General features: G+C 55.1%; 1 protein-coding gene across 4 annotated transcripts in view; it reads right to left on the bottom strand.

Moving 5' to 3' along the window:
• Window positions 1-12,519, bottom strand: part of PTPRE (protein tyrosine phosphatase receptor type E) — a 166,077-nt gene that overhangs the window by 34,400 nt on the left and 119,158 nt on the right. For 3 of the 4 annotated variants that reach the window (XM_082406691.1, XM_082406692.1, XM_082406689.1), the window contains 4 exons: window positions 10,601-10,719; window positions 2,863-2,953; window positions 2,535-2,608; window positions 384-520 (listed from right to left, as the gene is read on the bottom strand). In XM_082406691.1, the coding sequence (XP_082262817.1) occupies window positions 384-520; window positions 2,535-2,608; window positions 2,863-2,953; window positions 10,601-10,712 (414 nt within the window). In that variant the 5' untranslated portion in view covers window positions 10,713-10,719. Of the gene's footprint in view, window positions 1-383; window positions 521-2,534; window positions 2,609-2,680; window positions 2,807-2,862; window positions 2,954-10,600; window positions 10,720-12,519 lie in introns of those variants that run through there. The other variant, XM_082406690.1, reaches the window with a different exon arrangement.

Genomic DNA, 12,519 nt, shown 5'->3' with positions numbered 1-12,519 from the left:
CCTCGACGGTTTAGTTGATGTTCTGCAGGATGGTCTGGGGGCTCCTTTGCTCTCAGCGTGAAATTGTTATCCTGTGGTCCACTCAGGCCCTGGTCTTGCACATTACCGAGATAACAGTGTTTACGTCACACCTGATTTTAGAACACGGCACTCGGGGTGTCTGAGCTGGAAGGAGGTTCTGAACCTCTTCCTCGACCATCTCACCTTATAAATGGGAATGAAGGTCATCACGGCAGAAACCAGGCTTCCCTGGAACCCCGTTTTTGGGACAGTGTCTCGATGGATGCAAGCATTCTGAGCCTTTGGGCTAATTTATCCTGAAACACAACATCCCATGTCCCAGCGCCTTTCCACGTGACAAGAAAGAGGGGCCCCAAACTCACATTGAACTCCTCCCGAAACCTCTTGCAGTCATCCGCCGACCGGACCCGGATCTCCTCCTCCAGGTGCCCCACGGGGATGGGAAAGTACTTCTTGGGCCCCGAGGGGGACCTGCTAAGAAGCATCACCCTTTGCTGCTCTGTGGGATCAACAGAAATACAGGGCTTATTAGGCCATATTCCCAGATGGGTGACATTAACCAGACAGACGGACACCGTTCCTGGGGAAATGACACAGCTGGAGGGGGGTGGTCGTCTCAGATCATGAGCAGCTGAATGCAAGGTCTGTCTCTTTTTTTTTTTTTTTTTTAATTAATTAATTAATTTATTTATTTTTGGCTGTGTTGGGTCTTCGTTTCTGTGCGCGGGCTTTCTCTAGTTGCGGCGAGCGGGGGCCGCTCTTCATCGCGGTGCGCGGGCCTCTCACTGTCGCGGCCTCTCTTGTTGAAGAGCACGGGCTCCAGACGCGCAGGCTCAGTAGTTGTGGCTCACGGGCTTTGTTGCTCCACGGCATGTGGGATCCTCCCAGACCAGGGCTCGAACCCGTGTGCCCTGCATTGGCAGGCAGACTCTCAACCACTGCGCCACCAGGGAAGCCCAGTCTGTCTCTTTTAACACACCCTGATCACTCATAGTGACAGATGGACGCCCCTCTGGCTGGTGTCCCCTGCTCTTACCAACCAGAGATGCCTCCTCTTCCCAGCTCACTCACCCACCCAGCCACCCCTCCTTCCCTCCAGGCCCTGCTCCTTCCTGAAGGGATCCTGAAGGGATTCAGGTGGCTTCACACTCCAGCTCAACTGTCCAGGTTTGAAATGCAGCAGAATAACAATAGGTTTCTGGGCGCAAATTGGTAACAGGCTGGGAATCAGTTCCGGTACGAGTCTCCCGCAGCCTTGTCTTCTTTGTAACAACTAGTCCTGGTTACTCAAGCCCCATAAGCTCCAAGAGAAATAAGAGAAACCACTGCTGGTTTTTTTTTTTTTTTTTCGGGGGGTGGGGGAGGGGCTGGCGGCACTGAAAAGGAGAAGGGCCAGACTTCAAGGGTGTCCCCCGGACAAACTGCTTTCACAAATTCAGAGTGAGACAGCAAGCGACATCCTGGCATGTGCTTCTCTTCCTAGGGAATGAGCTGCTGTTCTCGACAAGGTCAACACTACTTTGCTGTCACTTGCCGAAGGGCCTGTCCCCACCTGCAGAGCTGTTCTGAAGGCCAGCCAAGAACTCCCTCCAGGGCTCATTCCGCCTGAGACAGACACTCTAGGATGAGCAAGCCGCCTAACCAGTCCCAACCTCTTCCTCCCATCCGGGCTGTTGGGACATGCAGGGCAGGGAGAAGGGGACAGGAAGGTGGCGCCTGGAGGCCACGTGTCATCATGGTACCAGGGTCACGGGTCCCCCAGCACGGCAAAACTGCCCTCCCGGGTCTGGCTGGGGTCCTTTGCTGCTGATATTCTTTGTTGTGTGCCGGGTCGGTTTTGTAATTCATCTGAAGTCTGACGGCACCTCTGCTCCCCCAAACCACAGGACAATCAGGCAGCAAGCTGACTGAGGAAGTTGTAGTCACCGGTGTGAACAATATTTTTAAAAGCCTCTGCCTCACATACCTCTCTTGGACATCTCAACGCATGGGAAGAAAACGAATGTGCCTTTGTAAGCAGAATTTACAAGTTAGTAGCTGAATTTGGAACCTCAAAGAAAGGTAGGAAATTCCCCCTGAGCTACTCTGAGCCTCCCTGCTAAGCACGTTGGTACATCAACCCCCTTCTTGTAGCTGATCGGAAAACTGCGGATTCCACGGGGGCCCTTTCGAGAACTGTAAATTATGAGCCCACCTGTCTCATCTTAGGACGATCTAAGACTTACTGATAAATGTTATATGTTGAAATTCTGGAAAAACAACAGGATATGAACAGTGTCTCCCCCAAAGCCACAAACTGAAATGCCTCAAACGTCTGTTTCACACCAGAGAGAAAATGACACAAGTTCTGAAACGGGGAAACTCCGGTTATAAAGGACGGCATGATACCAGGTAAAGCCAGATGAACGTCGCAAAGCCGGAGGAGTTCATCATTTAAGTGTTAAGGTGTTAGGAAGGCACGGCCCCCCCCCTGCCCCAGGCCCGGCCCGGCCCGGCCCGGCCCGGCCCCCTACCTTGCTCTTCTAGGATTCCGTTTGGCATCTTCTTGTCGTTGGAGCTGACCACTGCCTTCCTCTGCCTCCTGAACCTGAGAGACACAGACGCGTTAGGTGTCAGCACAGGGAGCTCGCCGAGAGCCCCGAGCCCCGGGGATACCCACCAGGCGAGCCGGGAGAAGCTGTCCCCGCCGCTCATGGCTGGGCCACTGCCCTGGCCCCTCGGGCCCGCCCCTGCTCTGCCCTCTGCCGCCGGGCCAGCCCCGCCGGCTCATCTGCAGCCGCGGCCTCGCGCATCATTTCCTCCCCGGCAGGTCTGGGCGAGTCAGCGCCCCGACGCTCCTACCTGAAGACGTAGGCGGCGAGGAGCAGGCACAACAGCACGGGCAGCAGCAACCAGGCGAGCAGGGGCTGCGGCGCGCCGGGGGCCGGAGGGCCTGGGGGACAGAAGCAGGTCCCCGTCGGGACTCGAGGCACGAGGGAACGCGGGGGCTGGGCACGGAAAGGTTCCCAGCGCCAGACCTCACGGCTGGCAAAGTGGCCCTCCCACCAGCCCCTCTTCCCTGATGCCAGACCCCGCTTTACAGGTCACCAATTCGTGCCCCCCCCCATCCCAGCGGTCCTTCTTCCGGGACACCAGAACCCTCCTTTACAGCTTACAAACTCCCTTCCTCAACAGTCCTTCTTCCTGGACACCAAGACCTCACTTTACAGTTTGCAAAGTAGTCACTCCCTCTCAACCCTTCTTTCTGGACACCAGAACCCCACTTAACAGTTTGCAAACTCCCTCCTTCATCTGCCCTTCTTCTTGGACACCGGAACCCCACTTTACAGTTTGCAAACTCCCTCCTTCATCTGCCCTTCTTCTTGGACACCGGAACCCCACTTTACAGTTTGCAAACTCCCTCCTTCATCTGCCCTTCTTCTTGGACACCGGAACCGCACTTTACAGTTTGCAAACTCCCTCCTTCATCTGCCCTTCTTCCTGGACACCAGAACCCCACTTTACGGTTTGCAAACTCCCTCCTTCATCTGCCCTTCTTCCTGGATACCAGAACCCTACTTTACAGTTTGCAACTCAGTCCACCATCCTGGTCCATTGGGTCCACAAAGGCCCCTCTACTTAGATGAGCAGCGTTGACACCAGGAAGAACCTGAGCTGAGGGTCTGATGACCTGACGTGTCCAAGGTCCCCTGCTGCTGGGTAGTGAAGGCCCAGACCCCCGTGTGACCTGTTTCCCCAGGTCCCGGGGCACCTGTCCCTGCCCCTAACGGGAGGTGGAGGAGGGTGGGAGTGCAGATGCCCTGCTGCTCTGTCCCAGGACAGTGGCCCGGGGTCGCGTGGTGACCCGGCCTCGCAGAGCCGTGAGCTCCCGACCTCACCCGCCCAGAGGAAAGCTGGTGCCCAGGCACCACCCGCGCTCCCCTTTCATCTGTCTTTCCTGGACCAGAAGGGCCCACATCCCTGGACCCAACGTGGCCACCCTGTGGCTGCCCAGGGCCTGGCCCGCAAGCCCGAATGCCAGGGGGCTCTGGTGGCCTGGCCGCCACCCTCAGACCCCACCCGTCCCCCAGTGCTCTGACTCAGCTCCTGTCTCCTCAGACCGCCCTGCTGCCCCCTCCTCACCAAAGTGTCCTCGCTCGCCAAGGAGGACCTCAAAGTCCCCTCGTCCTCGAAGCCCACTCAGCTCCCCGCCGGTGGATCCCAGAGGGGCTCTGTGTGCCTTTAGCACAGGCCCTATTCTCCTGGGGTGAACAGGCCCGGGGGGGCCCGCCTTCACCCCTGTTTCAGTGGAAGCCCCTGGAAGGCACGACTGGACCGTCATCACTTTGAGCCACAGAAGCACCAGCGGGGCCCCTGAGCCCAGCGGGGGCTCCACAGCCCCGCAGCCCCCCGTCTTGCTCCCCTCCCCACGTATCCCAAAGGTGTGACGGGCCTCTCACCCCTGGGCCGGGAGCTCCCCGCCTGGGCCCTGCGCCGACGCCGGCACGCTGTGGGTGGTCCGTGCTTATGCTCCTAATAAACAAAGGACTGTTCCCAACCTGAGCGATGCTAGACGCAGAAGTATTACACGCTGAGGACAGTGGTGACGAGGTGACCTCAGCCGCCGTAAACCTGGCCGGCCCACGAGATGCCCTCGTTCCAGGCTGCCCCAAGGCCCCTCCCATCTGAGCTAGCGATGCCCACAGACCACTGCGGTTGCACCGGGAGGCGGGGGTGCCAGGCTGAGGGCGCTGCTTAGTCCCTCCCCGGGAGCCCCTCCCGCTCCAGACGCTCCTCCCCGACCCTGGGAGCTGACCTGCCTGTGGCCTCCCTGCCTGCAGCTCCTTGGAGCACCCCCGAACCCTGCCAGGGCCTCGGAGCAGCTCAAGCCCAGACTGATGGGGGAGACGCCTGCTACCAAGGGGCAGAGCTGGGCCCGGCCCCAGAGAGGGCCCGTCCGCTTCATAACCGCCCCTCAGCTCCATCCCTGCCCGTCCGGATGCAGCCGCAGAGCCCGGCAGGTGCCCTTCTGCTCTCCCGGGACGTCCCTTCTGTTGAACTCCCCGCTTCTGCATTTGCTCAGCTTAACCCTGGCAGTGACTGACGGGCCAGCTCGTAGGCCCGAGGGCGGGATGGGCCTAGCTGAGCGTGCAGGCCTGCCGGGAGCTTCAGGTGGGCACCGGGATCACAGACAGCCCACCCCTGGGGCCGTCAGGGGCTCCAGGGTCCAGCCTCCACTCTCATGCTGCCCGGAGTCAAGGCTGCAGTTACAGACGTGGGCCATTCCACGGCACGCCCTCAAGGAGGGGGCTGAATGACCCAAGGCCCCCAGAAAGGGGCCGTGCACCCGGACAGAAGCGATGGGCCACAGGGACAAATGTGTTCCCCTGCTCAGGGTCTCTGTCAGTTGTCAGCAGCTGCCTCTGTTCCGGAAGACAGAGGTCAGGCGGGAACAGCCAAGGACCAGCAGGCCCCATGGGGCTCAGGGAACTGGCGGGGTGTCCATGTCCTGTCTGCGGGGCTGGCCGCGTCTTAGCCCCAGCCCACGGGGGCCAAGGAGGGGTGCACGAGACATGCTCAGTTCTTCCAATTTACCGAAGGAAGAAATCTATATTTTCACGTAAAAATGATCTGATTTTTAAATATTGGTAAGCAATTCAACGCAAATACAATTTTGAAAGCCAATGTGGGTCAGAAAAACCCTCTGCAGGCTGGGCTGCGTTCCCGGGCACCAATGGGCTCCCGAAGGGAAGTCAGGGTGATGACTAAGAGGAAATTCGAGTCTCTTTCTGTTTTCATTTCACGTTGACGTGACTCAGACTGGGTGGGGCTGAGGGTCAGGGCTGGGGAGCAGAGGGGGGCCCTCCTGGAGGTGAGTACCCTGGTGGTCCACTCGGAGCAGCGTTCTCCCCAAATCTCCTCCAATTCTATGCAGCCAATGCTCCAAGTCAGGTGCGTATGGATGTTCGTGCAAATTTATGCCCCTGCACGCCTGAGAAGTGTGCACACGTGTGTGTCGGCTTACACGGAATCTGGTCCTGGAATTTGAAAGTCGGGGGCTGCCGTGTGAGTTCTGACCTCAGTCACGCACCTGCACACTTAAACTTGTGCGGATCGCCCGCTGTGCTGGACGGCCCTGTGAGGTGAGGGTGGGCAGCAGTGGGTGGGGAGGCCCCTTGGTTCCCCCCTCAGCCCTAAAGAGCTCTGTGTAAGGCCTTGACGAAGGGACCCCCCCTTCTGGGGTCCCCTCTTGTAGTAAGGGGGGCACTGGATGATGTTCCTCCAATGCAGACCTGCTCTGCCTTGGGGGTCCCTGGGGGAGGGAAGCGTTGGGGCAGGCAGGGGTGGGAGAGAAGAGGAGGGAGGGGAAGAAGGTGGCAGAGCAGCTGTGTTCTGGTTGGGTGGTGGGGGGGGCGCGGGCAAGGTCCCTGCAGGACCCACTGTTTACCAGAAGAGGGCGCTTTACAAGTCTGCTCCCACCCTGTACCTTGTGCGTTTTGCTGGGTTCTGGTCTATAGGAGCAACACAGGGATCCAGGCCTGCTGCAGAATGTTCAGACCAAACACAAAACAGTCACGGGCAAGAGCCATCCCTTCTTGTTCCCAGAGTTACACGCTGTTAAACTCGTGGGGTGTATCTGCCCTGACATTTTCCCTACACGTTTACATTCATAAGCCTACAGGTTCTCTGACAACTGGCGTCCCAACTACTCTCTCATCACATCTGAGACTCCACGGATCGTAAGATGTGCTATTACTTTATGAACCACTAAGAAAGGAAAACAGATATTAAGGCACACTTCAGGATACAGTGATGTGAAATGTGGGGAAAAAAAAAAAACAGATGAAATACGGTATCTGGCAGCTCTGCGACTTGCCTTTCTCGTTGGGTGGTCTGGTCTTGGAGAGTTTCAGTGTCAGCACACAGGAGCCTCTGCATTTTGTTTAACTGCCCCTTGAATTTCCACTTTTTGGATAAACCAAGATTTGGATGGACACTTAGGTTGTTTCCAACTTTTTGGCTATTACCTACAATTCTGCAGCTCATGTCGACATCTTTGTGTATCTCACAAGGGTTTCTGTAGGCGAGCTCCTGGAAGTGGACCCTTTGTATTCTGCCCACACACGTTAAACTGTAATCGAAACTGCAAATTGCCAACCTCCAATGTTTCCACCTTCTACACTCACCTAGAGTGTACGATGGAGCCTATTTCTCCCAGATATTAGTAATTCTTTTAATTTCTGTCAATCTGATAAGTAAAATAATACCATTTAAGTTTGCACTTCCCTAATTTCTAGATGGTTAGGCGTCTTTTCATGATTCACAAACATACTTAATTAGATATTCATATTTTGCCTGGTCAAATTTTTTACCATTTTCCTACTGTCTTTTTTTGTTTCTTGTTAATGTTTAGGAATCCTTCATATAATCCGGACGATAACATTTTGCTATACAATTTATAGATAGTTGCCTTCAACTACTTGTGTAAAATAATGTCTCCTGATGATTATTTAATACATTTTGTTTGGTGAGCAAATGAAATGATTTCTGGTTATTTTGGAACACACTGGCAAAGCGCTGTGATCATCCCAAATGATGCTTCATCCTTCTTTTGGGGAACAGATGAAGTTTCAAAAGGCACCCCACACGGTCGGTCAGGTGTCCTCCGGAATTCTAGGCCACAGGAGCCCATCTACTCACATAACAGGGGCCCTGAGCCAGATGATTTCCCTCTTGGAAGTGACCAGCAGCCACTGCCAAGCCTGCAGAGGCTGCAGCAGGTGACTTTCACATTCGTTCTGGTGGGCACCAGGTCACACAACCGTCCCGCTTCCTGTAAGGATACCTGACAGCCACAGCCAATGATCAGCCAAGCATTTTATTTTTAAGTGAACCCAGGAGTGGGGAGCCTGTCACCCTGACGGTGACCACAGCGCCATCTGCAGGTGCATTCACACAGCTGCAGCGTTTCTTCCCCACTTTTTGGGCAAAGGATGCTCTGCCTGGTTGGATGTTTTGTTAAATGTTCCTGCAGGTGTTGGGCACTGGGACAGCAGAGGCCAGCTCCTCTCCGCCCATCCCAGGGAAGCACTGTCCTGAGCACCCCAGGCTGCAGTGCTCCGCCAATGACCTGGCTCCCAGAGGGCCGGCTTGAAACAAGGCAGCATGACGAGCGCGGTTTCTGTTTGCTGGGGCTTCTGGTCTTTCTCTTCTGTGGTTTTGAATTTCTCTGGGGTTTCAATGTGAAGAGGGCGCTGCTCAGTGCAAAAGATGGTCGGGAGCCTAGAAGGGCTCTCCTAGCTGGGGGCTTAGGTCAGCAGGGAGTCTCACTTGTCCCTGCTCTTAGGGGCTTTAGTAGGATGTTTGTCCAGGGTTAGGAAATCATGTAAAGCCCTCTGGCTGGATGGGGACTGAACTCTTGACCCCAGGCTGAATGGTGTCAACTCTAATCACCTTGGCCAACTTTTTCCTGGAGGGAAGTTGATAATTTTTGTTTTCCTGCAGGTTTGTGATGAGTTAGTTGTGAGGCTCAATTTCATGTGTCAACTTGACTGGCCACAAAGTGCCCAGATATTTGGTCAATATATCTGAATAACCTAGGTATGTCTATAGCGAGGCCATTTGAATGAGATCCAGCACTTGAGTGGGTATTCTGAGAAAAGCAGATTGCCCTCTGCACTGTGGGTTGGGCCACATCCAATCAGTTGAAGGTCCGAACAGAACAAAAAGCCAGAGCCTCCCGTGAGTAAGAGGGAATTCTTCCTGCCTGACTGCCTTCCAAGTGGGGCATCAATCACTCCTTCTGTTTCTACAGCAGCCTGACAGTCTTCAGACGGAAACTGAAGACTGGCAGTTTCCAGACGAAGACTGGCACACTGGCTCTGCAGATTTTGGACTTACCAGCCTCTGCAATCACGTGAGCCAATTCCTCATAATAGATATAGATATAATTATATATCTTATGGATTCTGTTTCTCTGAAGAACCCTGACCGATACACCAAGTGATACCCTATCAGAGAATTCCTTGAGTTTTATGCCTGGGAGTCTTGGGGGAAGGAGGGGATGGGGATGGGGGTGGGGACCGGCAACAGGCCTGGGCGCAGAGCGGAGGCCCAGCCCCTGCTGGTCACAGGCTTCTGCTGATTCTGCCGTGGGATGGAGCTGGCAGACACAGACAGGCCTACAAGTCTACCAGGGAGGCACAGGGGTGCCCAGGAAATCCATATCAACTCCTTGGGGACCTGGAGCCCACCCAGCTGGGCCTCCCTCTGTATCAGGCACATGTCCAAGAAGGAGATACCAAAAGATACTGAACAGCCAACTCTCGGTTAAGAGTCTGGCCGGATGACCTATGACATAGTCTCCCGTTAAAAACGGCCAACGTTGAGGAGTCCTCTACACCCCAGCGTGGTTATCTCTCTTAATCCTCACAGCACTGCTAAGAAGTGGGTACTATTATCACCGCCATCTACAATCGGGGATACTGAGGCACAGAGAGGGTCAGCGACTTACTCAAGGTCACTCAGCCACTAAGCTGCAGAACTAGATGTGAACAGAGGCGGGCGACTCAGGGGCATTTGCTCTTGCATCTCTTCTCTCCCTCTCCTCCTCCTCTTTTAACTTTGCATTTTTGCATTTACATTGTTTTATTGAGGTAACATTTCCAAGCTATAAAACACACCCATTTTAAGCATACAATTCAATGCCTTTCAGTAAATTCACAGAGTTGTGCAGCCATCACCACAATCCATCACCACCACTTCTCCATCAACCCACTAAGATCCCTCCTGCCCATCTGTGGTCACTCCCCGTCCTGCGCCCAGCCCCAGGGGGGGCTGCCCCCAGGGGTCTGCCTATCCCGGGCATTTCACATACATGGAAAATACAACACGTGCTCTTCCCTGTCTGGCCACCTTGCATGTTTCTGAGATCCACCCATATTGTCTCATGTATCAGGCATTCTTTTTTCCTTTTCTCCTTTTTAACTTTCAAAGTATAAAAACAGTGAGAGACTAGAGTAACGAACCCCCATGTATCTACCTCCTGACATTCTCGGATCAACTGTGTGTGTCTGTGGCCTGCCCCGCTACTCATTCTTTTCCAAGTCACTCCTAGACATCTTGTCGCTTCAGCTGTCAATATTCAAGTATGCGTCTCTAAAAGGTACGGACTCATTTCTTAAAATAAACCTAACTACTATACCAATATCTCGCCCCGAAATATTAATTTCTTAATGAATGTCATCAACTGTCACACCAGCGTTTAAATATCCCCTACTGACTCATCCATGTTTGTTCAGGGCTGGTTTGAGTTGGGTTCAGCACAACGGGGGGCCATCCTGCCCTCCGCCCCACCAAGCTGACACCGACTCTCAGCCCAGGGCAGGGGTGGGAGGTTATGTCCGCTGCCTCCTGAGTGCTCAGCCTTGCTTCAGTCAAATACAGAGCAACTGCTCTCCTAGCCAGCCTGCTCTACAGGCGTGCAATGTCAGAAGCACACTTCCCACTTACCTGCCCATCACCCCGCAAGGTCATCAGGAGGAGGGGCAGTGGGCAGTGTGGGCGGGAGGGCAGGGAGGAAGAGGCGGGGGGCCCTTACCTGCGGTCGTGGAGGTCCAGTTGCTCTGCGCGGTGGTGGTCTCGTTGCCCTTGAAAGCCTTGGCGAGGGGCAGGCTAACACCGGCCAGCAGGAGCGGACACAAGGGCTCCATGGCGACCCTGGAAGAGGCGGGACGGGCTCAGAGGACTCGCCCACCGCCCACCTGGGGACGGCCAGCCTCCACCGAGGCGGGAAGCTCAGGGAAGACACAGAGGACTAGGCAAGAAAAACAGTGGCCGGGGATCGGGGTGACAGTGGGGACCCTTTGGGAGCGTGGCTTTGTCAGTCTGCGGTAGGGTGAGACGTCTTTGAACTGGCACGATTTCTACCTGCACCTGGGAAGTAGCCTCACCTTAGAACAAGCCAGGTTAGTTACTCCATAACTACCCTCAGGTTATAAAAGCTCCTGCTGTTCAGGTTACTTTCCTTTTTTGTTCGTTTGTCTGTTTCGGGAGGGAGAGAGGAGGCCAAGGACTTGGAGGTGCCAGGGGAGAATAAACTCTTAAAACATCACGAGGTCTGGGATTCTGAGAGGCAGCTTCACAGACCCTCCAAGAGGCCCGGTCACCATGACTCGAGGATTGCCAACGACGGTAACTTGTTGAACGTGTGGGAACGTTTCGCTGTGCCCGTGGTGACACGGTGGAATATTTCTGTGTTGCATCACAGCAGCCCAGAGATGCATCAGCGCCCTTGGTCACGTAGCCTGTGGTCACAGGGCTGGGGGGCTGGAAGGGGGGTCCAGCCACCTGCACAGGGTCCCCCTTTGCTGTCCCTCGGCCACAACCACAACTACACCCCGGCCCTTATTCCGGGTGCCGGCCTTGAGTACCTCCTACCTGAGCTACAGGAAAAGGGCCCTCAAAATCTCCAGCCCCCGGCCGTCCACCTGGCCCGCACTCCGGAGCCTGATTAACTGTCGTGAAGCTCAGCTCAGTCCCCTGCCTCGTGAGGTGTGAACAGTGACTTGGGGATGAAGAGCTGGCGCCATGTCACTGCTCCTCTGAGCCAAGCACTTTGCCGGCAGCTTTGCTGGATCATCTCGTTTAACCTTCACGACTCCGGGCTGATGGCCTTGCATCTGGACTCTGCTCTGGTCTGAGCTCTCAGGGGAAGCAGAGGGAAGCCCCCTCCTGGAGGAGGGGCCATGGTCAGCTCATCTCTGACAGAGCCTTGGGCACCTCGGGGATGGGGGAAAGTATTTATTGGGTGGATGGGCAGACGTGCTGGGCAAACCCAGACTGCAACGCGGCTCGACACAGAAAAAGGCTCTTTCGCCCAGGAGACCTGCCGGCGGTCACCTGGGACCCCCTACCCAGCACTCTGTTTTGGCAAGACACCATAAACCCTTGGGAATCATGACAGTGACCTCTCGGTGGTATAGAAACCCCTCCCGAGGGCTCCCTGCAACTGAAGGTGGGCAGCGGCACCTGCCGGGTGGGATCTGGTGCTGATGAGGCCGGTGTGTCCTCCCTCCTGGACGCCCTCCTCCGTTTCCATCCACAAGCCCTGTCCACAGTCAGCCTGGGCGCCCGGCCCTACAGATGGCACTTTCCTGCAAGAAGCCTCCCTCGGGAATACGAACGGACCAAAGCCAAGAAACACTTGTAATTAGAGAAGGCTCTGAATGAACGCAAAAAAACCCAATCATTTTCCAGCAATCACCACTATTAAAATGAAACCATTCTGAGCACATTATGACAATTATCCCAGAACAACTACCACAGTCACGATCAACACTTTCAGTCCCTTCTTCTTTTTTGTTTCCAAAATATATTTTAGATTTACAAAGTGAGCCATACATGCAAAATAGCTCTTGTTCTGTGAGCACCTACTGTGTGCTAGACCCTTTCTATGGGTATCACCCTCACAGAAATCCCTCCAGGGCTGAGAAACTGAGGTCCCATGGGGGAACTGGT

Source organism: Balaenoptera borealis (genome assembly GCF_965194805.1).
Source record: "Balaenoptera borealis genome assembly, chromosome: 10".
Taxonomy (NCBI): Eukaryota; Metazoa; Chordata; class Mammalia; order Artiodactyla; family Balaenopteridae; genus Balaenoptera; species Balaenoptera borealis.
Note: the sequence above shows the minus strand (reverse complement) of the source record. Positions and strands in the feature narration are given on the sequence as shown.